The sequence below is a fragment of the Sceloporus occidentalis genome, unplaced genomic scaffold (genome assembly GCF_023333645.1).
Source record: "Sceloporus occidentalis isolate IW3139 unplaced genomic scaffold, rSceOcc1.0.p SCAF_3, whole genome shotgun sequence".
Taxonomy (NCBI): Eukaryota; Metazoa; Chordata; class Lepidosauria; order Squamata; family Phrynosomatidae; genus Sceloporus; species Sceloporus occidentalis.
In genome coordinates, this window is record NW_028316983.1 from 193,814,948 (window position 1) to 193,838,311 (window position 23,364).

A 23,364-nucleotide genomic window follows, 5' to 3' on the forward strand; every position below is an offset into this window, starting at 1 on the left:
TTAAGAAGCAATTTAGAGAATAGAAATCACATGGGAGATAGTGTAACCAGAGCCTTCTACAGCAGCCTACTTTTGATTAAATTTAGACTTTTCTTTTCCACTTTTTAAGATCTCTCTTTTTCTCTTTCTCTCTATCCAGGAAATCCCAGCTCATCCCTGGAAAGCTACAATCCCAGATGTTCACAGCTGCAGTTTACTTTTAACTTGTAGTTCATAAGTACTCTTAGACACGCCAGGATATAAACAAGATATAAACTCAAGACTGATACAGGTTGAATATCCCTTATACAAATGCTTGTGACCCAAAGTGTTCCATATTTCTGACTTTTTTGGAGTTTGCAATACCCATATTTGCATATACAGAATGAGGTTGGAGAAACTTGGGATCTGTACAATAGTGGCAATCCAAGCATAGTATTTGGCATGAAACCATGCCTCCTACCATTTCACAGATCCTCTTGTCTCTCTCCAGCCTCATCAATACAGGACAGGTATGTAGCTCAAAACCTTTTGGATTTTGGACTATAGAATTCTGGATAAGGGATACTCAACTTGCATACATTTGGATAGAAAAAGAAACCAGAATTATGGAAAGTCCTGGCACATGGTGAAGAAGATAGGTGCTCCTATATGTAGTCTGTTCACCCTTGCTTGGCTTCTCCTCCTGAAAGGAGTGTCTAAACTAACTAAGAATTGAAATTTTACTGAGTCATCTAAGCCAGAGCTTGTTGCTTGTTAGTCATTTTACAAGCCAGAATCACAAACATGGTTTAGTGATTGTTAGTTTACTCCCTTTTTGGAGCAATAAACAAGAAATGTTGGTTCAAAAAGCCTTAGTAAAATTTTGGCATGCCATTATGTGCTAAGCCACTGACTCTTTGGCCAATGACCACTCACCTTGTACATGACTAGTTAATAAGAGAACATCATGCCTAGTTCAATGCTTTCTTTCAGCTGAAAATCAGGGCACAGTGGTCAAAAAGCATCACCTAAGTACTATCAACATAGTTATAAATGTTTCTCTTATCCTCTGGAAGTGGAAATGTAATCAACATCATATGTAGTGAATCTCTAAGAATTCTACTTACCAAATACAATATAAAAGATGCCAACAATAATATCAGCTGCTTCTGTTATTTTGGAATGAAATGTTGCATTCACAAAATAAGAGCCCATCTGGAAAAACGAGAGGTAGGGGGCTAAATGTTAGTGGTTTTCACATTTCAGTTACAGTGTTTTCAAACACAAGGCTTATGTGCTTCAAGCACAGAAGCATTTGTGTCACACTCATATTATTTTTAAAAACTGGCTTTTACATTTTAATTTTAAAACTGACTGGAGATAAGATAGACAGTGTATTTTGTTTTGGAATTGTACTTCAATAAAACTAATTTTAAAATTAAAAAGAAAATAAAAACCACCATTCATGATTACTGAATTATAGGTGTCAATGTACTGGAAAAATCTCTGCATCCAGAACCAAACAGCACTGTGATTACCCAGCAGCACCTGTAATACGTATTTCAACACAGATCATCAGACTCAAAAAGATACCAGGAACAGGCTGAGCAAGCAACAATCACCTTGTTCATAGTGTGCATGCTACATAATACTGGGCCAAACCAACCTAATATGCCTCCTAAAAGCCATAATTTAGGACCAGAGTTAGGTGGAAAGGTTAGCTTCTTTGCAACACTGCAAATGCACCTGTGAATTTCTCAACAATCGATATCAATTTGTGACATTAAGCTTTCCAATTTTATCAGGAATAGTCCCTCACCAATCTAATATTTTACACTAGCAACTAGATGCTAAAAAGGAAAAAAATGTGTTTTTTTTTTAAAAAATCACAGGGAAAATATAAATAGCACAAAATGATTTTTTTTCTAAATACTGCCCTTACTAACAATCTTTCACAAAGCCTCATTGCAACATTTGTATTCAGTTACTATGGAAGGTTTACCCAAATAAAAAGTCAGTCTCAAAGTCACCCAGAGGACCTTTTTATAAGTTATTTTTTTAAACGGATGAGTAATCTTTGCCTACTTAGAATAGCTTTACAAAAAACAGATCTGCATAATAAAGTTTAGGCCAGCCATTCTAAGTGGTGGACTGAGAGCCACTATGGCGTCGCAAACATCTTGCAGATCATTCACCAGGCTGCTTATAGTCAAGGGCATTACTGAGGGTGCTGGAGGTACAAACCATACCAGGTGATATCCTCAGAAGGGGTGACACCACCACTACCTGAACATCTACCTTTGGGCAGAAATGGGCTGTGGAATTCACCTATGTCCCTTTAAAATAATAATAATAATAATAATAATAATAATAATAATATGATTTATTTATATCCTGCCCGATCACTTGGAATCCAGGTGGCTTACAACAGTGGGGATAATACAAAGCAATAACAATAAACATAAAAATAATAAAACAATATAACATAGCAATACATACTAAATCATAAAAATAATAATAATTTCATAACAATTCAATAATAACAAAGGATAATACAAAAGATTACATTCAAATCAATAATTATCAAAAGGAAATCCCCATTTCCAACCCCTCATTCAAAAATTAACGAAGAAAATGCCAATAAACAATGAAATAATAAAACAAATACAGCATACCAAATTACAAGATTACAGTTAAGAAGTTACAATTAAAAGATTACACTCTAACACCCTAAAAAGAGGGGAGACTAAAATTTAGCAACAAAATAATATTCTTAGTATTGCCAAAGGCTTTATGAGCCAGCGCCACGCTGGGTTGGTCTGGGGCTGGAAGGGGGAGCGAAGAAGTTAAAGGGCCTCCCTCACTCATCTTACATTCTCCTCCTGGGAAGTCCGTGGCTGGAAATGAGGAGCCCAAGGGTTAATGGACCAGTGCCCATGCTGAGTTGGTCCGGGGCTGGAGGGGGGGCCAAGATGTTAAAGAGTCTCCCTCACTCATCTGACATTCTCCTCCTGGGAAATCCAAAATGCTGAAAAGATGGTGTGAGCAGGATGAGGTTTAGTGAGAAGAGAAAGAAGAGGCCCTGACATACATATATATATATATATATATAGAGAGAGAGAGAGAGAGAGAGAGAGAGAGAGAGAGAGAGTAAAAAAATCAAAAATGTACTTTTTAAATTTTCTTTAAAAACATCACATCTTACAAAATTTTCACTTCAACAACATGAAACTATATAAATGTAAATACATTTAGGATGTGTATATGATATTGTAATTTAATTTTGCTCGTCGTTTATGTCACAACTATTGCCCCAGTGGTTAACAACAGCCCACTGTATCTGAACACAAACTGATGCAACCCATTCTCTCAGTGTCTAGAACATGATATGTACGACTCCCAATACATTTGATGTATGCAGCTATCAGACAGGCTGCCTTTAAAATTCATTCACAGATTATCTAAAGCAGGTGTTCCCAACCTTTTTGACTCACAGAGTTCTTATTTCTTTGGCAAAGCCTGTAAGAGGCCTACCCTATGTCTTATAAGTTAAAGGTGTTTAGGAATGTATATATAAGAATATATTCTTAATCTTTAATTTTATTCTATTTTTATTTATTTCGTTTTCCTGGAGCAGCCACGGAGCATCTGGAAAGTGTACGCAGAGCCCTAAGGGCTCCTTGGAGCACAGGTTGGGACCTCCTGATCTAATGACATCAAAATAAACTGAAGAAACTTACAACCCATCATGCTAAAAAGAAAACATACAACCCAGCATGCTCAAACAAGCATGAAGAGATATTTAATCTACCATTACTCCTAACTAGAATAGAACCATCGAAATCAATTGAGGTTAATTTAGTTGTAACTAACATGTAACAGCTGTTTCAAAAGCTCTTTTCTAAGCTGGTCTAATGTTGGATTTAGATCTTAATTTTTCAACTAATTATTCTTTACATATTCAAGAAGTGATTGTTTAGTGCTTAAAAAGTTACTGCCCTTTTTTTAGGTTTTAACATATATATATATATATATATATATATATATATATATAATAGAATCATAGAATCATAGAATCGTAGAGTTGGAAGAGACCACTATGGCCATCCAGTCCAACTCCCTGCCATGCAGGAAATCCAAATCAAAGCATCCCTGACATATGGCCATCCAGCCTCTGTTTAAAGACCTCCAAGGAAGGAGACTCTATCACCTTCCGAGGAAGTGCATTCCACTGCCGAACAGCCCTTACTGTCAGGAAGTTCCTCCTAATGTTCAGGTGGAATCTCTTTTCCTGTAGCTTGCATCCATTGTTCCGGGTCCTGTTCTCTGGAGCAGCAGAAAACAAGCTTGCTCCCTCCTCAATATGACATCCTTTCAAATATTTAAACAGGGCTATCATATCACCTCTTAACCTTCTTTTCTCTAGGCTAAACATCCCCAGCTCCCTAAGTCATTCCTCATAGGGCATGGTCTCCAGACCCTTCACCATTTTTGTCGCCCTCCTTTGGACACGCTCCAGTTTCTCAATGTCCTTTTTGAATTGTGGTGCCCAGAACTGGACACAATATTCCAGGTGGGGCCTGACCAAAGCAGAATACAGTGGCACTATTACTTCTCTTGATCTAGACACTATACTTCTATTGATGCAGCCTAAAATAGCATTGGCCTTTTTAGCTGCCGCATCACACTGTTGACTCATGTTCAACTTGTGGTCTACTTGGACTCCTAGATCCCTTTCACACGTAGTTTCATTCAGCCAGGTGTCACCCATCCTATATCTGTGCATTTTATTTTTCCGCCCTAAGTGCAATACCTTACATTTCTCTGTGTTGAATTTCATTTTGTTAGCTTTGGCCCAGCTTTCTAGTCTATTCAGGTCATTTTGAATCTTGATCCTGTCCTCTGGAGTATTAGCTATTCCTCCTAATTTGGTGTCATCTGCAAATTTGATAAGTATGCTCCCAATTCTGTCATCCAGGTCATTGATAAAGATGTTGAATAGCACTGGGCCCAGGACAGAGCCCTGTGGGACCCCACTGGTCACTTCTCTCCAGGATGAAAAGGAGCCATTGTTGAGCACCCTTTGGGTTCGGCCGGTCAACCAATTACAGATCCATTTAACAGTTCCTTTGTCTAGCCCACATTTTACAAGCTTGTTTGCAAGAATGTCATGGGAAACCTTGTCAAAGGCCTTACTGAAGTCAAGATATACTATATCCACAGCATTCCCTTCATCTACCAAGCTGGTAATTTTATCAAAGAAAGAGATCAGATTTGTCTGGCATGACTTGTTTCTCTGAAACCCATGTTGACTTTTTGTGATTATGGCATTGCCTTCTAGATGTTCACAGACTCTCTGTTTAATGATCTGCTCCAGAATCTTTCCTAGAACTGATGTCAGACTAACTGGACGATAATTGTTGGGATCCTCTTTTTTCCCCTTTTTGAAGATGGGGACAACGTTTGCCCTTTGCCAGTCTGCTGGGATCTCTCCTGTTCTCCAGGAGTTTTCAAATATGATTGCCAATGGCTCCAATATTACTTTTGCCAGTTCTTTTAATACCCTTGGATGGAGTTCATCTGGTCCCGGAGACTTATATTCATTTAGATTAACAAGGTGTTCCTCTACTATCTCTTATTCTGTGCTGAAATTCCCCTATTCTGTCCTCTGCTCCATTATCCTCAGGTTGAGCACCCTTTGCCTTTTCTGAGAAGACTGAGGCAAAGAAGGTGTTGAGTAATTCTGCCTTTTCTCTATCTCCTGTTAGCATATTGCCATCTTCTCCACGCAGTGGCCCTACCGTTTCCTTCTTCTTCCTCTTGCTGCGGACATATCCAAAAAAGCCCTTTTTATTGTTCTTAACCTCTCTAGCAAGCCTGAGTTCATTCTGCGCTTTAGCTTTTCTGACTTTACCCCTACACATGCCTGCTATTTCTTTGAATTCCTTTTTCGTGATTTCCCCCTTTTTCCATTTCTTATACATGTTCCGTTTCAAACTTAGTTCGGTTGAAAGTTCCTTAGTCATCCATCCTGGTTTCTTGAGACACCTCCCGTTTTTCTTTCTCACTGGAACTGTTTGAAATTGTGCCTTCAGTATCTCCCTTTTGAGAAAGTCCCATCCGTCCTGAACTCCTTTATCTTTTAGTATTTCTGACCATGGAATCGCCCTCAATACTTCTCTAAGTTTACTGAAATCCACTCTCCTAAAGTCTAGGATGCGTGTCTGACTCTGCCTGGCTTCTCCTCTCCATTGTATAACAAACTCCAGGAGAACATGGTCACTTCCACCTAAGGATCCCACCACTTGCACCCCATCAACCAAGTCATCCTTGTTGGTTAGGATCAGATCTAAAATAGCTGAGCCCCTTGTTGCCTCTTCCACCTTTTGGACCATGAAATTGCCTTCCAGGCAAGTGAGGAATTTGCTAGACCTTGAGGATTTTGCTGAGTTTGACTTCCAGCAAATATCAGGATAGTTGAAGTCGCCCATCACTACTACATCTCTCTTTTCTGACTGTGTGGTCATCTGTTCTAGAAAGATATCATCCAATTCCTCAGTCTGACTTGGGGGTCTGTAGTAGACTCCCACCGTAACACCCTTGTTGTTTCCCTCCCCTTTGATTCTTATCCAGATGCTCTCCACCTGGCTTCCATGATTGATGTCCAGGATCTCTTCACTGGTGTAAATATCTCTGACATATAGTGCTATTCCTCCTCCTTTCCTGTTTGGCCTATTTCTCTTAATAAGGTTATACCCCTCTATTTCCACATTCCAATCATGAGACTCATCCCACCAGGTTTCAGTGATGCCTATTATATCATATTTGCTTTGTTGTACTAGGAGTTCGAGTTCATCTTGCTTATTTCCCATGCTCTGTGCATTAGTGTAGAGACATCGCAGACCATGGTTCCCTTTTACTTGCTGCCTGTGCAAGTTTTTTTGCCTCCCACTGCTGGGTCCTTGCACTGTTTGCCTTGTTTCCTCTATGTCAGTTTGACTATTTTCGCCATCCCTTTCGCCTTCCTTAATATTGTCTCCCTTCCCCTCGGAACTCAGTTTAAAGCTCTCATTATATGTCCATAATAATGAACTCTGGACATATTTTTTTAAAAAACTATTATCCAAGGAGTTAAGAGTCAGGACACTCAGTTCTCAATTACGTTAATGGAAACAGAAGATCAAACTGAGCCAGAAGAATTTGAACATTGCTGTATTTTCATTGGAAAGAACCCATATGATGTGATACTTCAACAGCTTTATCAATTTCTCACTGTTTTACATCTGGCTAGCACTAGCTCCATCATTTTTGGCTTTTTATCAAGGGTTATTTATGGCAAGATACAATATGCCCAAAATATATCATTTAAAAAGAAAAGAGGTTAATGTCACATTGATTAGGACAATAGCTGCCAGCTGAAGATTGTTTCTAAGGTTATAAGCAACTTTAAGTTCGTAAATTTTATTATATTATTTGATGTAAACATGTTTGTCTACCCCACAAACATGTCAACTAGTCTTTGTTCCTGATGTCATTATTCAAACTAACTTTAAATATGAAATATGAAATAGTTTTCTCAAATAGGGAACAGATGGTAACCTAATACTCTTAGCATATCACCTTTTCATGCTACACTCATCCTATCCAATCCCATTCCTGCCAAAAGAAATTGTCTTTGTGACAGTTTATGCAGCTCTTCCAAGGAACTACTAAGAAGCATTCAAGTTCCCTACCAATACCTCTTTTACTTTATTAATATAAAAATATGCAATTCCTACCTTTTCATAAAGGAAATGAAACACTCTAGATGACATACACTGTTATAGGACTGGCCTTGAACTATACAATGGTGCACAATATATACATAAGGGAACAATACAGTTCTATTATATTATTATTCTCTTCTTACTGATATTTGGTTTACAACAGTGAAGAGAAAGCAATATATTTAGCTCCTGGATCCAATTTTATGAGCCCTCAGAAAACTGTGCAAGCCCCCTGACCCTCTGCTAAATAAACATTGGCCAAAAACCACCCCCCATGAATTGCCAGAAACGCATGGTTGTATGTATCCTCTTGCCCCCCCCCCCCCCACCTTCAAACTACAGGAAAACCCAAGAAAAGTGTCCATTCCTCAGCACAAAACTGAAATAAGAAGAGATATTACATCACTTCCAATTGTGCCAGAAGAAACAAAGAGAAGCCACTGGCATGTTTGGAAGTGATGTAATATCTCCCACATTTGCATAGTTACAGGTTTACATACAGGTTTATAATTACAAATGTTGATGTAAATGAATATAGTTTTATATGTGTGGAATTGAAAGTTATAGCTATGTTGACTTTAATACTCTTATTCAGGGGTGATCCACATTGTTTGCCTTTTGAAATTATTGTATTGTTTTTGTTTGATGCTTTTTGGAGAGAGACCAACATCCACAATCAGCTAGCAAATAAAACATGTAGAAGTGGAAGCAAGTTGGTGGCATTTTTATTTCAATCTCATTATGTGTTTCATTATCAAGTTTTACCACAACTTTCCTCCAAGAAACGCAGAATAGCATTATTAGGATGTCCCGCTCTCCACATTGTCTTTACCACAGTCCTGAGGGTAAAGAGTAATTAAGGCACACTATCTAGCGCCCCCCCAAAAAAAAAACCCAAATATGATTTGTGGCTGAGTTGATTAGGGGAATTTCTTAATTTAACTCAAATTGCTGAGAGGGAAGGTCCTAACAACACTTTCGCAACACCATATCCCAGTAGTGTATACCAGAGGCCCAATGTCCCTTGAGAGATGACGTGGGGACAGACTGCTCCAATTAAGTCTAAATATTTATTAACAAGGGGAAACAAACACACTGCAAAGGACACATTCACATACACTTCTCAATGAAAAATTCGAGAAAGCTGAGAGAGGCAAATCTATGGGAAATACTTACTTCCGAAGGCTTCTCTGGGAACCCAATGTGGATGTAGATGATGGAAAAGACACCAAAACGTGGGGGAAATGGCCGAGGGAGCTAAAATCAGGGTCTGGTCTGATGTGAAGCCAGGCTGTATTCTGAATATAGCACACCTGTGTAACTGGATCTAAAGGTTATATAGGCAAATTCTAGCCTCTAGCGATGAGATTAATGGCTTGGCTGCAGCTGAAACAAATGGTGTAAAGACCTGGGCCTTTGTTAAGCCAAGGTGAAGAATAGTCTAGTCAATGCACTTCGATCTGGACACTATCAAGGAAGGCAAACAGATGAATGGGTGGCCATTGATTTAATCACTGAGCCATCAAGTGTGAGGCTGAAAACAAACAACAAGTATTGTTTATTTTTGGAGGTGATGGATTTCCTTGTTTAACAACTTCCAATAACTGGGGAATTTCCAGTTATTCTCTAGGGCTCCTGTCCCCTCCTTTGCAAGCTGCCTGACATCTTCACTTTGGAGAAATGGTGGTGCCCCTAGGAAGTCAGCTTGGGGTCAAAGTGAATTCCACACACACTCCAAAATTTAATAAATCTATGTGCTCTAACATGATGGTGCTGGTACAGTGCTGGCATTCTGATCCTAACTTAACACACTAACTGCTACAGTATACTGGATCCCAACAACTAGCCAACACTTTCCAACTAACATGTTTACAGAAGGTAGAACCTAACTAATCTTGCAACCATGTGTTCTTCCAGTGGAATTGCTATCATTTGTAGCATGTCTGCTTTGTGAATAAATGGAACAGATCCACAGAGGTGCTGTGACACAACAGCTGCAAAGACATCTGAATTCAAGTCATACAGAATGCTAATGAAAACACAGAAAAGAGAGTGAAAGGATTCTTCATATCTACACCTATTATGCAGATAGTTTTGATGTAAAGATCAACCTCATCCAAGTCACTGAAACATAGAAAATGATCATCTTCATGTGTACATTTTTTCTCTTTTTTTTTTGGGGGGGGGGTGCAAAGATATCTTCTCCTTTCTCCCAAAAGAGATCTTAGAAGAATATAATGGTTTTTATCCACTTTTAGCTTCATAACAATCTTTGAGGACAATTAGACTAACTCAAATTCCTAAGTATCAAAAGGAATTCTCTCTCATGGGCAACGGCAATATACAGCTGCTATTGCTACAGTGTACACAAAAAATGCATCCTGTTTATAAAATAAGAAACCAGTGACACTGGGCTTTTAGAGTACAAAATCCTTCCAGTATTATCGTTAAGCCTGTCAAACGTTCAGATTTAATTTTCAGTCCTCATAGCACACACTTCAGAGACACCAGAAGACATTCCTATGCATCTCTTAATTTAATAAAAGATCTCAATTTAATGTCTAAGTATAGCATGTTTGTGTAAGTGACATTATGCATGCCGCACTAGACTCCAGGGAGCCTCATTTTTCTTTCCAAAGCACATCTTTCTTCTAATTTCTTCTTTTGTTCACTGAGAACCAGGACATCAAAAGATCCGCAGAGCACTTACAAAGATTAATAGTCAGAGAACATACCCCCACCTCCACCCCCAAAAAGCTTTCATGAACATTTCTGCAGCAGAATAGCGATTTACTGAATCTCACTGTGTAATAATTATTCAATAATTGGATTAAGAGTGGGTCACATGAGCACTGTAATGCTGTTTGTTGTTGTTGTGTGCCTTTTAAGTCTTTTCTGATTTATAGCAACCCTAAGGTGAACCCATCCCAGGAGTTTCTTGGCAAGATGTGTTCAGAGGGAGTTTGCCATTGCTTTCCTCTGGGGCCAAGAGTGTGTGACTTGCTCAAGGTCACCCAGGGGGTTTGTATGACTGAGCAAGGATTCAAACCCTGGTCTCCAGAGTCATAATCCAATGCTCAAACCACTATATCAGTGGTTCTTAAATGGCGGTACAGGACCCCTGGGGGTAGGGTTGCCATATCCCGCCGGGAGGCGGGACAATCCCGGTTTGGGCAGTGTCAACCCGGTCCTGGTCCAGTTTGGCGCCCAAACCGGGACGGCCCCGCCCACCGCGGCCACCTCAGGCCCCGCGGCGGCTCCAAGGCCTTGCTGAGGCCTGGGAAGGCTCTCCGCAGTTGGAGCTCCAGCCACGGAGACGCTCCCTCCCGGGCCCCAGCGAGGCCTTCAAGGCGGCTCCGCGGTCGGAGCTCCGGCCGCGGGGTCCTCCAAGGCCTGCGCGAGGCCAGGGAGGAGGCCGCTTCCCACCGCGGCAATCGCCGCGCTGAGGGGCGGCCCCCGCCTCCTTCCCAGCCTGGGAGCCGGCCTAGGCTTCCTCCCAGGCCGGGAGGAGGAGGAGGAAGCCTGGCACCGCGGCGATCGCCTCGATGCCAAGCTTCCCCCCGCCCTTCCCGGCCTGGGAGCCGGCCTAGGCTCCCTCCCAGGCCGGGAGGAGGAGGAGGAAGCCTGGCACTGCGGCGATCGCCGCGATGCCAAGCTTCCCCCCGCCCTTCCCGGCCTGGGAGCCGGCCTAGGCTCCCTCCCAGGCCGGGAGGAGGAGGAGGAGGACAAGGTTTAAAAATCTAGGACTTTTTTTTTAATTTCCTAGCCAGGAAATTAAAAAAAAAAAGTCCTACATTTTCAAATCTTGTCCTACATTTGTCCCGGTTTGGAGGTCCTCCATTATGGCAACCCTACCTGGGGGGCATGAGAGTTGCTCAAGGAGGGGGTGCAAAACTTGGACGCTCTGATCCCTCCTCCTCCCAATTTTTTTATGTGTAAAATTTACATGTGTTGCATTAAATATTGAAATTACATAAATAAAACTGTTCTAATTTGAACAATGTTGTGACAAAATATGAATACACATGAATGAAAATATGCATACTAAATTAAATATATATATATATACACATACTGCATCAAGTGGATGGGGCGTCCACATGTAGATGTAAAGGGTAAAAAATTTGGAGACCACTGCATCTCTGAGTAATGGGATAGTAATAGTAGCAAACGTGTTTCATAATTTGGATTTTCACACCGGGAAGACTACAGGAAGTTTTATTTTGATCTTATTTCTAAATTTGTACTACCTTTCTTGTTACCTTGTGTTATCTCCAAGTGCCCATACTGAATAAAATATGCCTCTACAGTACCTGGCAATTCCTTTCTGCTGCAAAACCTGAGGACAAGAAAATGTCTGCCAGAAATCCCGTAAGTTCAGTCCATCATAAATATGCCTTCTACAAGATCCAGTATAACTGTTGTCAGTTCTAAAAAAAGATACACATAATTTACCTCTGAGATTCAAGATCTTCAGAAAAAGCTACTGTGATTGATATGAGAGAACAGTTAAGTGTAATACTTGACTGCAAATCTCACATTTGAAGAAACGTGTGATTATATATGAACCACCCATCAGTGTAGAAGCCCGAACTTGCTCACATTATTCCTTCAAAACTCTTGCTGCATCTCAAACTATCCATACACAGTCCTATCACAAATGTACAGATATACACACACTTAATACGTAGGGCTCATCTGACCAATTAATAATTGGCTATATCAAGTTTATTTCCATTTGTCTCAGCAAATGACAAGTAACCAAAGGGTTAAAAAAAAAGCTCTCTGGTTTGATTCTGCTAAAGATTAAATCATGGTTTTATCCTGGATAAGGGGAAATGGCAGACTGAATTCTACTGTATGAACTAGGTTGTCAGTGGATATTTATAAAGAAGGATGCATTTTTTTTCAGTGCCAACAAGCAGGTTCCAGCAGGTTTGAGCTAGGTGCTGTAGAAACAGTTTAGTTAATAAATAAAATTGTTTTAAAAATACTTAGAAACATCTGGGACAAACACTGATGCTCAGATGTGGCATGGACTTCACAGACTGCCATTGTGGAAATTACAAATACTTTTGTATATTAAAAATCAACTGGGAACTTATGGTTAAATTTCATTTTAATATGCAGTTGTTCTATTTTCTGTTTTTTTCCGATTCAACTCTGTTTCTGTATCTTTTATTTAAAAAAAACAAACACTTTTGTAGGTTACTATGTCTCTCTCTGGCTTTACTTCGCAAACGAAGATTCAAGAAGGACTCATCCCGCACTTTCTACAAACGCACTGATGACTAAAAAGGCCAATCTGAGATGAACAAGTCCAGTTGCAGAAAGCACAGCAGAAAGTCTCCTTGGGTGATGTTTCCGGGTTGTGGTTCTTTCTGCATTGTCGTTTCTCTTCGAGACTTGTTCGCCGTGAGCTTTCAAAAAAGGCTGCAGCATTGTAAATAGTGCGTCTCCATGCCTCCCGATGTGAGGCCAGGGAGGACCACTGTTGGTGATCAGTTTAGGTTACTATGTATTTAGGTACAAAATGCTATGCTGTCAACCCATGAAATACCAAAGTTTTATTTTAATTTAGCAAGAAAACCCCTATCCTTAACAATGCGATGGTAGAAACTTCAGGTTCTTACTCTAACACAGGGATCAACAAGGGGCTTCACATGCATGCCTTGAAGGACTCTGTTAGAAGCAGCAACCTTAACATTCTAGTTTGCATATCTCTCTAAAACTTTATCCATAGCAAATATTTACATCATTTCTTTTTGCTGTTCTTATCTACATCCTCTCTCTAATAAGTGCAGAATTCAAAGATATAGCCATGTTAGTCTGTAGAATCAGTACGTAGAATGATTTTGTAGCACCTTTGAGACTAACTGAAAGAAAGAAATTGGCAGCATGAGCTTTCATAGACTTCCTCAGATGCATTTGGTGGAGTGGAAGCCAGGCACAGACATACACATGCCATTGGTATGTGAGGATATCAATTCAAATTACAGATCATTTGTGTATAGAAATGAAGTTGCAGGTCCAATTTTAACGATGGTTGTTAGTGCACAAAGACATAGGAAACTGGCCTTTGTGCATGGAGATGAACTGGCAGATCTAGTTTTGCAATGAGACTAGCCTGTGATGAGGGAAATAGATGAATGTAGGGCACCTCCATGAGGAATGGGTCAGATAGTGTTGAAGTGTGTGGCAATGTACAGTATATATAGAATGGAGCCACACAGCTTAAGGGGGCTTAGAATGACTTCATATAGTTCAGTGGTTCTCAAATGGTGGAGCAGGACCCCCAATGGGGGTGAAAGAGTTGTTCAAGTGGGGGGCATGAGACAGGTGTCATTGAAACATCATTTTTTAGCATGACAATGCAAATCATCTCACTCATGCATTCTGGGTTTGTTATTCACACAATGGAACAACAACAGTTTGCATCTCTGCAAGTTCTGCTGCTCACATGTACAAGCATCCTAATAAAGATATAGTCAATGATGCAAATGCATTCGGAACACATTCAAGGTATACAGAGTTTTGTCCTGGTCTATTCGTATCTTTTCACATTGGTTATTCATACTACCAATGATGCAAATGTTTTTTAAAACCTCAGGGATCCCTCCTCATCCTTTTCCCAAACTTTCTCTGTGCTGCAGAAGAGAAAGGTGAGAATGGAACTTGCAGCCTCTGCCTGAAGGAGGAGAAAAGCTATTTCCTTATAAAATGTTAAAATATTATTATACATGAATGTCTGTTGTTTACAAACATTAAACAAACAAAACATTTTTATTCATACACTACGTTGAGCAACAGTGAGGGTGTGATGTTCATAGATATAAAGGGGGTCACAAAAGTAAAAAGTTTGAAAGCCACTGAAATAGTTCATATGGGTACAGAGAGTCAAGACTCCCCTTAGAGTCAAGATACTCACTGGTAGTGATTCATATAGATTTTTTAGCATAATACTTAAATAGGCATGAGCAACCAGATGTAAACATTTCAGCAGCAATCTACCAGGGGCTCCATATTCCCAGGCTAGGAAGCTGGGCAAAAGTCATGACTCAGGGCCTGAACAGACAGGCCAAAATAAAGCTGCTTCAGGTCATTTTGGAGATATGCAGATTTAATGACACACGCATCTTAAGAGGCCAGAAGCTGAGCCAAAGCTGCACTCTAGTCCTTAGGATTGGAGTGTGACTTTGGTGCGGCTTCCAGCCTCTTCAGACACATGCATCATATAAACAGCATGCTCCAAAGAGACCCAAAGCAGCTTCATTTTGGCCTGTGGGTCCTCAGAGTAACATTTTTCAGCCCCATCCTTTGTGCCTTCTGGTACCTTCCAGGAAACAGGCAAAGGTATATAAGCCTAAAACAAAGGCACATCCGTTGGACTTTGCCCCCAAGCTGGGAGGAATTATTGTTGTACAGCAAATAAGTTCCAGTTATTTCTGTAAAGATATTGTCACTCATAAAATAGAGGGCATAAGCAAAGAACAAAACATGTTTTATGTTTGTTTTTTCCTTTTTTTAACAATGGAGGAATTTGTACAGTTAGAATATCTGCTGTTAATAAACAATAACCTGTAATCAAACACTTCCAAACTAACCAACTAACATAGGTGCGTTACAGACAGGCAAAAAGTACGTACTAGGTACATACTAGGGTTGGGAAAGGGCATCCTACGTACCTAGTACATACAAAATGACGGCGCCCATTCTACATGGGTGCCGTCATTGGGACGTCACAACCATGCCGCCTCCAAACAGAGTGCCGCAGAAGTGACATCCTGGCACCGCACGAGGGTGCCTGGGACACCCTTTCCACAGCGCCAGAAGGAGCTCCGAAACGGAGCTCCTTCCAGGTTTGTGTTACTGGTACAGCCTTTACACGGCTGCACCAGCGACACAAATGAGAAAGGGGCCAAGTGGCCCCTTTCTCTTCGTCCCCGCTGCTGTCAGGTGTCCTTGGGACATGAAGCCCCAAGGACACCCCTTTCCAGGCCGGGGGGAAGCAGCCTTTTGCCGCTTCCCCGCGGCCTGGAAAGCGGCAGATCAGGGCCTCAGAGGCTGCCGCTGTGGCAGCTGAGGCCCCGATCCAGCGTGGAAAGGGGCGGGAACAGGCTGCTCCAAAAGGGCGGTCTGTAAACCGCCATAGTCTCTTAATGCAAATTAAAATACTTCCTTCTCTTCTAAGATTTTCAGGATAACATACCAGTAACACACCCCCCTTTTTTTTAACCATCAACTAAAATTACTAAAAAAAGAAAATAAAATTAGTTTGATGAGAAAGAAAGGTAATGAGAACATACGAAAGCCCTGTTCCAGCATTCTCCCTACATAGAAACATAGGAGCAAGGAAAAAGAAAGTGTCTAGATACACTCTCCCCCTGTCAGAATAGGATAAGTTCTTGTTCATGGGGAGGCTTTTCCATGTGGGCAAGAGTCCCAATTTTCCAGAGTTTTGCTGCAGTTTGGAGATGTTTAAAAGCAGTACACACCAAGATGGGCAGCTGACCCCAAAATCCAAGCTTTCTAAAGATCAAATATCTTCTGACTGAGAGACCTGCCACACTAAGGTAGCTTCTGAGGATATAAAAATATTAGTCTTGTAGTATGTGCCAAATATGTATACCCAAGACTAGGCAGCTACCCTTAAAATACCCCACTGGATTACGTTTCCCAGAAAACTGCTGATACTACTCCCTATAACTAAGTCAACTAGAGTCCCTTTCACTCCACCCAAAGTAATCCGTCAGTAACGTTCATGGGTCCAGTAAAAGTCTCTTTCCTACTCTCAATATAGAACAACACTACTATGGCCATAAAATACTACCAAATTTTATTATAAAACTTTCAGTTCAATTATATCCTTCTTTAGTCCCTTATTCATACGTTGCTCTCCTGTTGTTAGAAATTAGTTGCAAAAAAAAAATGTCTAAAAGTGCCCACATACCATTGCTAATGTACTGAAAATTGCCAACTGAGTTAACAGTAGTTGACTGGACACATGTACCAGTATGTTTGTGTGTCTGTTTACAGTCAAGAGTTCTCAGAAACTATAACTGCATGATCATACAGTGGGCCCTTGGTATCCACTGTGGGTTGGTTCCAGGATACCCTGTGCTCAAGTCCAATTATATACAGTGGCATAATAAAATGGTGTCCCTTGTATAAAATGGCAAAATGCTTTTTGGAATTTATATATTTTTAGAATATTTTCAAGCTCTGGATAGTTTAATCTGTTGATAAAGAATTCATGGATATGGCGGACTTAACTGTACTATCCAAATGACTGTTTTTGTGGGGAGCGGGTTGTCAGTGTACATGCCTTTCCCAGTGTCTCTGTTCAGCCACTACTACAATTACACTTAGAAAAACAAATAGCTCTCCATCTCACACTATTCCAACTTCCCATCCCACATTTTGAAAATACTTCTATTCATGAAATCAGCAGATCCTACCACAGAAATGTTCTAATAAGGAGCAAGTTGTAGAAATTGCAACTAAAGCAAAGATATCAAAGGATACCAGAACAGACCAAATCTAGTACTGTTGTTTCCCTCATAAATTAAATTTCTAAATGCCAGAGCAAACCTAAATATGTTATGCATGCCGGCTAGGATTTTTTTTAATGTTTTAACACTGAATACTTTAAATAGTTCTCTCTTTTTTCTTGTGATCCTGTGAAATTCATAGGGTCACCAGAATTTGATATGAAACTTGATGGCGCGCGCGCACACGCGCACACACAAACCTCATATGGACCTCTGCACCAGAAGACATCCTCCCTTGTGGTGGTAACCTATTTTGCTAGATCAGGGCACACAAATGTTGATGGAAGCTACAGCTGAACAACTTCTGAAGAGTTGCACCTTGTCTGTCTCTACTCTGGAAGTTTAAAAGTCCTAACTGATCTAAGAGGCCTGTAGAGATCATACTGAATGGTTAAAAATATGCAGGGATCTGACAAAGTACAGGGCAGTACACACATTTAGAGAACTGAAAGAAACTACATAAAGCAACCTGACCAACATGAGCTATAATGATGTTCAACTTTAAATGGTTTTGTCCATATAAACTTTTGCTGTCTATAGAAAAGTTATTCTTTATGGCAAATATGTCATATTGCAACATGTTGCATTTTTTTAAAAAAAAAAATCAGGTTGGATAAAGCAATTTGCTATTTGCCAAGGAATTCACCATCATCCGTTTCTTTTACAGAGCACCCACATTTCTGAGTTAAAGGTATGGAGGGTAGGGGAGTGGAAAAAGAGAGATGCTATAACAGATTAAAGCTAACACTAACATTTACAAAAATAAGATCCATAGATCCTTATAAAGATCCTGTCCACATTCCCATGTACTCTGGAACTAGCAGAAGCATGTAATTCTGCCCTCTTCTGGAGAATAAGTAGGAAAAGTACACCAGCTAAGAGAGTGAGACAGCTGAAATGTTAAGGGTACACTACAGGAGAGCAATCTTCTATTCTGCATGGGGACCATAATTTCTCAATCAGATATTAATGAAATCACACAAACAAGGTTGCAATGATGTTGCCTATTTGCCTACCTTCCTGGATATACACAGAAAGTCTAAGCCATTTGTAGCATCTGTTACAGAGTTTGGGTATCACTAGTAAGTGCTGTGTAGATGCAATTGGTTTTATCAGAATCATCAGATGTCCCTTTCCCAAAAGAGCTGCTGTTTATTAGGAAGATTCCCAATCCCAACAGACTAAAGTAAGAATCTGTTGTTAGCCAACCCTGTAGTTGCTCAGAAATCTGTTCAACAAGACACCACCACTTCAGGAAGGGTGTCCTATTCTTTGTACGCTTTTAAATTCTTCTTCGGCAGATCCTCCAAGGGACCACTGCATCTTCAGCCACAGCAGCAATCTCAAGATGCTCAGGGTTATTTCTTTGCTATCAATTTCTATTTGTTGAAACAGATGCAGAATTAAAGGAATGTCAAGTACCTAGTGCAAGGAAATTGCACATCTTCCAAAACCTTGTGGGAGGGGTTCCACAGCAAAACTTGGACTTTGTGCAAATAATGAAAAGAGACTGCAGGCACTCATCCTTGTTTTCTTTCTACCAGACGGTGGTCCAAAACACACTGCAAAAATAATCCAGTTTGAGATCATTTGAAGTGCCCTGGCTTAATGCTTGGGAATTCTGTAGTTTTGTGAGACATTTAGCCTTCTCTGTCAGAGCTCTGGTGCCACAATAAACTACACTCCCCAGGATTCCCTAGTACTGACCCAGAGCAATTAAAGCGGTCTCCAACTGGGTTATTCCTGCAGTGTGTTTTGGACCCTAGTCAGAAATGAGACACTTGTTCTGCAAATGAGGTGCTCCAGCGCTACAGGATAAACTGGGAACAGGACTCTACACACTGTCCTGAAACACTGCAATACATTGCAACCTTTGGGCCTTTGTTTTGCTTGAAAATACAGCCCAGGTGAAGCCAGCCCTCATTCTACCCCATGAATATCATGGCCATCCATATTCCCTCCCCCCCCCCCCCCCCCCGGAGCCAGTCTGGTGTAGTGCTTTGAGTAGTGGACTGTGACTCTGGAGACCAGAGTTCGATTCCCAGCTTGGCCATGGAAACCCACTGGCTGGCCTGGGGGTAAGTCACACACTCTCAGCTTCAGGGGAAGGTCACAGCAAACCTCCTCTGAGCCAAGCTGGCCAAGAAAACCCCGTAGGGTCGGCAACAACTTGAAGGCACACAATGACGACAACAGTCCTCACAGACTCTGGCCCTAGCAGAAGCCACTGTTCCAGAGAGGGACAGTGAAGGGGTGTCATACTGAGGATGGAGCAAGTTTGCTTTCTGCTGCTCCAGAGAAAAGGACCTAAAACAATGGATGCAAGCTACAGGAAAAGAGATTCCACCTCAACATTTAGGAGGAAAGTTGTGACAGTAAGAGCTGTTTGACAGTGGAACACACTTCCTCAGAGAGACTGCTTAGAGGTCTTTAAGCAGAGGCTGGATGGCCATCTATCAGGGATGCTTTGCTTGTGCGTTCCTGCATGGCGGAATGGGCTTGGACTGGACGGCCCTTGGGATCTCTTCCAACTCTACCATTCTAGGATCAGTTTTGTTTACAGAGCACCCACATTCATCCTCATTTAAAAGCTGTGGAGGTCAGGGGACTGCAGGAGAGAGATGCTATAACAGACTAAAGCTGACTAAAATTTACAAAAGTAAGATCCACAGAAGGAAGAAGGATCCTCATAAATATCCTGCCCAACATGCCCATGTATTCTAGAACTTTGGCTGTGAGTCCCTGCATGGCAGAATGGGGTTGGACTGGATGGCCCATGGGGGTCTCTTGCTATGGTTACCTGAAGAGAGCTTTGCAGCCCCTGCTTGCTGGAATGCCCTCTGCCACAGCCCCAGCCTTCCCTCGTCTTTTACCTCCCAGCAGTTGTTCTCCCCACACAGCCACTCCCTCCCTCCCATCCTCTCCAAGGTCGAGCTCCCTCTTACCTTGGCTAGCCCCCTTTGGCAACCTTTGGGGCATCCTCAGCCTCCAGCGCCCGGCGCCTCTTCCCCAGCAAAGTCAGGAGCCCAGGAGGAAGCCCTCTGCGCTGCTGCTGCTTCTCCTCCTCCTCCCTCCCCCTCCCCAGCCCTGGAGTAGAGGAGAAGACGAAGGCGAGCCCATGGCAAGCTGAGGGAAAGAGCCCCTTCCCTCAGGGACTGGTCTTATAGCAACGCCGGGCGGGAGCTTGAGGGGAGTTGGCTGGCTGTCCGCCTCTTCCCTCCTTCAGCCCAGTTTGGAGGGGAAGGAGGAATGATGGAGGGAAACCCTGTTTGCCACACAAACACAGACAGCCAGAGGGTCCCCTCCTATCTGAAGGGAACGGGGCTGCCCCTCTTCCTCCCCTGCACGAGGGAAAGCCCACCCTTGCTTCACCCCCAAAGTGAGATAGTGATGGTGGTACTACAAGTAGTAGTAGTTCTTGGGGTGTGAGTATTAAAGCAAAAAATGACAGCAGAGGTTTGAGGAATTTAACAAAAACTTTACTTAATAGAAGTCTCAAAAAGTGAAGCAAAACAATATGAATAGCACAGTACAAAATCCAGATACAGCAGCATGCATACATTACCATGAGGGCAGCATGGAGAGCAGGATTCAATGAATGCTCCCCAGACCCAGTAGATCCACCAGGCAATTATACCTTTCTAATTTGTTAATACAATCACCTGGTTTACTTAGCTCATTACCATGGTCTACACCTGCCTGCTCACTAGATTCTCATCCAGTCACAACTTATTACCTGGACAGTAGTACCACCATCACCATCCTGCTTTGGGGTGAAGCAAGGGTGGGCTTTCCCTCGTGCAGGGGAGGAACAGGGGCAGCCCAATTACTACTACTAGTAGTAGTACTATTATTATTAGTAGTAGTACTATTATTAATAAATTTATTTGTTTTGAACGGGGACTCTTAAAAAACAACCATAAAAAACAGTACAATCAAAAACAGAGAAAAAGGACATCAAAAAGGAATTAAATTGTTACAATCCGAAAGCAGACAGCTATTAACAGAGTAAAACACATTTTATAAAAAGATAAAACTATATATATAAAACTGCATCAATTTTTTTAAAATGGTACAATGTCGCAGCCTGTCCTTATGTAAAGGTGTTGAGACAGAGAGTGGTACTACTAGTAGTACATTTAGTAGTAGAAGAAGTAGTAGTACATTTGGTAGTAGTAGTGCAAAGCTTGTGGTTGTAGAAAGTTCCTGGAGTTCCCTCTGCCCACAGAGTGACCAGCTGCCCTAACTGCAGAGAAGGACAAGGCCCCGCAAAATGTAGGGCACTGGAGACCAAGGGAGGACATTCCTAAAGAAAAGCCAAGCAAACAAACAACTCCCTACTTGTCTAAATATCCATTCATTTCATATGGTTTCTTCCCAGCACTGTTACATATAGCGGTGGTGTGTGCCTTCAAGTCGTTCCTGAGTTGTGGCGACCCCCAAAGTGAAGCTATCATGGGGTTTTCTTGGCATGCTTGCTTCAGAGGAGGTTTGCCACAGCCTTCCCCTGACGCTGAGAGTGTGTGACTTGCCCACGCTCACTCAGTGGGTTTCATGGCTGAGCAGGGAAACAGAACCCTGGTCTCCAGAGTCATAGACCAACACTCAAACCACCACATCGACAGAGGGAGCGTGACCCTGATGTTTATCACACTATACTCTTAAAGTGCTACTATTCCACTTTGACTCCTCTAGCTGCCTCCTGTTGCATTCTGGGATTTGCAGTTTTAAGGAGGGGTATTTAGAATTCTCAGGCAGAGAAGTTCCTCAAGGCTCCATCCTGTCCCCGATGCTATTTAACATCTATATGAAGCCGCTGGGAGAAATCATCCGTGGATATAGGGCCGGGTGTTATCAATATGCTGATGACACCCAAATATACTTCTCCATGTCCCGGTCATCAGCGACAACGACAGATGGCATCCCTCCCCTCAACCAGTGTCTTCAGGCAGTAATGGATTGGATGAGGGAAAACAAGCTCAAGTTGAATCCAGACAAAACGGAGGTACTTATGGTAGGGGCCCCCAAACCAGGGATTGGGCTGCAACCTCCAGTCCTAGAGGGGCTCACGCTCCCCTCAAAGGACTGTGTTTGCAGTCTGGGGGTGCTTCTTGACCCGTCACTTCAGATGAGGAATCAGGTGAATGCGATGGTCAAGAGCGCCTGCTATCAGCTTCGGCTGATACACCAGCCGCGCCCTTTCCTGGAACAGGGTGACCTCGAAAATGTAGTACATGCACTGGTAACCTCAAGACTTGATTTTTGCAATGCGCTCTACATGGGGCTACCCTTGTGCCTAGTCCAGAAACTCCAGTTGGTACAGAATATGGCAGCCAGGTTGGTCACAAGAACAGCAAGGAGTGACCATATAACACCAATACTGAAGTCACTCCACTGGCTGCCTATCAGTTTCCGGGCACAGTACAAGGTGTTGGTTATCACCTTTAAAGCCCTACATGGCTTGGGCCCAACCTATCTAAGGGATCGCCTGCTTCCATATAATCCGCCCCGTACACTCAGGTCCTCTGGGAGGAATTTATTACAGCCCTTCAAGACCAGGTTGATGGTGACCTCCCAGAGGACATACTCTGCAGCCACTCCCAACTTATGGAATGGCCTGCCGGACGAGATCCATCAAATCACCAATCTAGAGAGCGTTAAAAAGGCCATTAAGATGGATCTCTTCTGGCAGGCCTTCCTGGAATAAAATGCTCGGCCACAAATAAGACTTCCCATTCAGTAAACTCTGTCCATGATGATTTTTATTTAGCTTAGTCGGTTTTAATGTGTAGTTTTTAATCTTACATTGTTTAATCTTGTTTTAAGGGGGGTATTATGTATATATGGATGTATTTTAACCTGTTGTATGCCGCTTTGATTGCCTGACAAAAAGCGGGATAGAAATAAAAAATTTATTATTTATTTTATTTATGCCACATTGGCTCTCTATATAGTATTTTATGATGTACTCATACACCGGAATGGTGTGGTTGCTGGCTGCCAAATGGTTGAGCTTGGCCCTCTTCTTTGCTGCAGTGGCATCTCTGCACCAAAGGCAGGAGAGGGTCACTCAGCTTTCTCCTTTG

At 41.8% G+C, this 23,364-nt stretch overlaps 1 protein-coding gene across 1 annotated transcript in view; it reads right to left on the reverse strand.

The window, feature by feature from the left end:
• Positions 1-20,300, reverse strand: part of LOC149317275 (opsin-5-like) — a 36,527-nt gene extending 16,227 nt beyond the window's left edge. The window contains exons 1-2 of the mRNA XM_089517222.1: positions 20,224-20,300; positions 1,089-1,176 (exon numbers count right to left, since the gene is read on the reverse strand). Of these exons, the coding sequence (XP_089373348.1) occupies positions 1,089-1,176 (88 nt within the window). The 5' untranslated portion in view covers positions 20,224-20,300. The remainder of the gene's footprint in view (positions 1-1,088; positions 1,177-20,223) is intronic.
• Between the last annotated feature and the right edge of the window lie 3,064 nt (positions 20,301-23,364).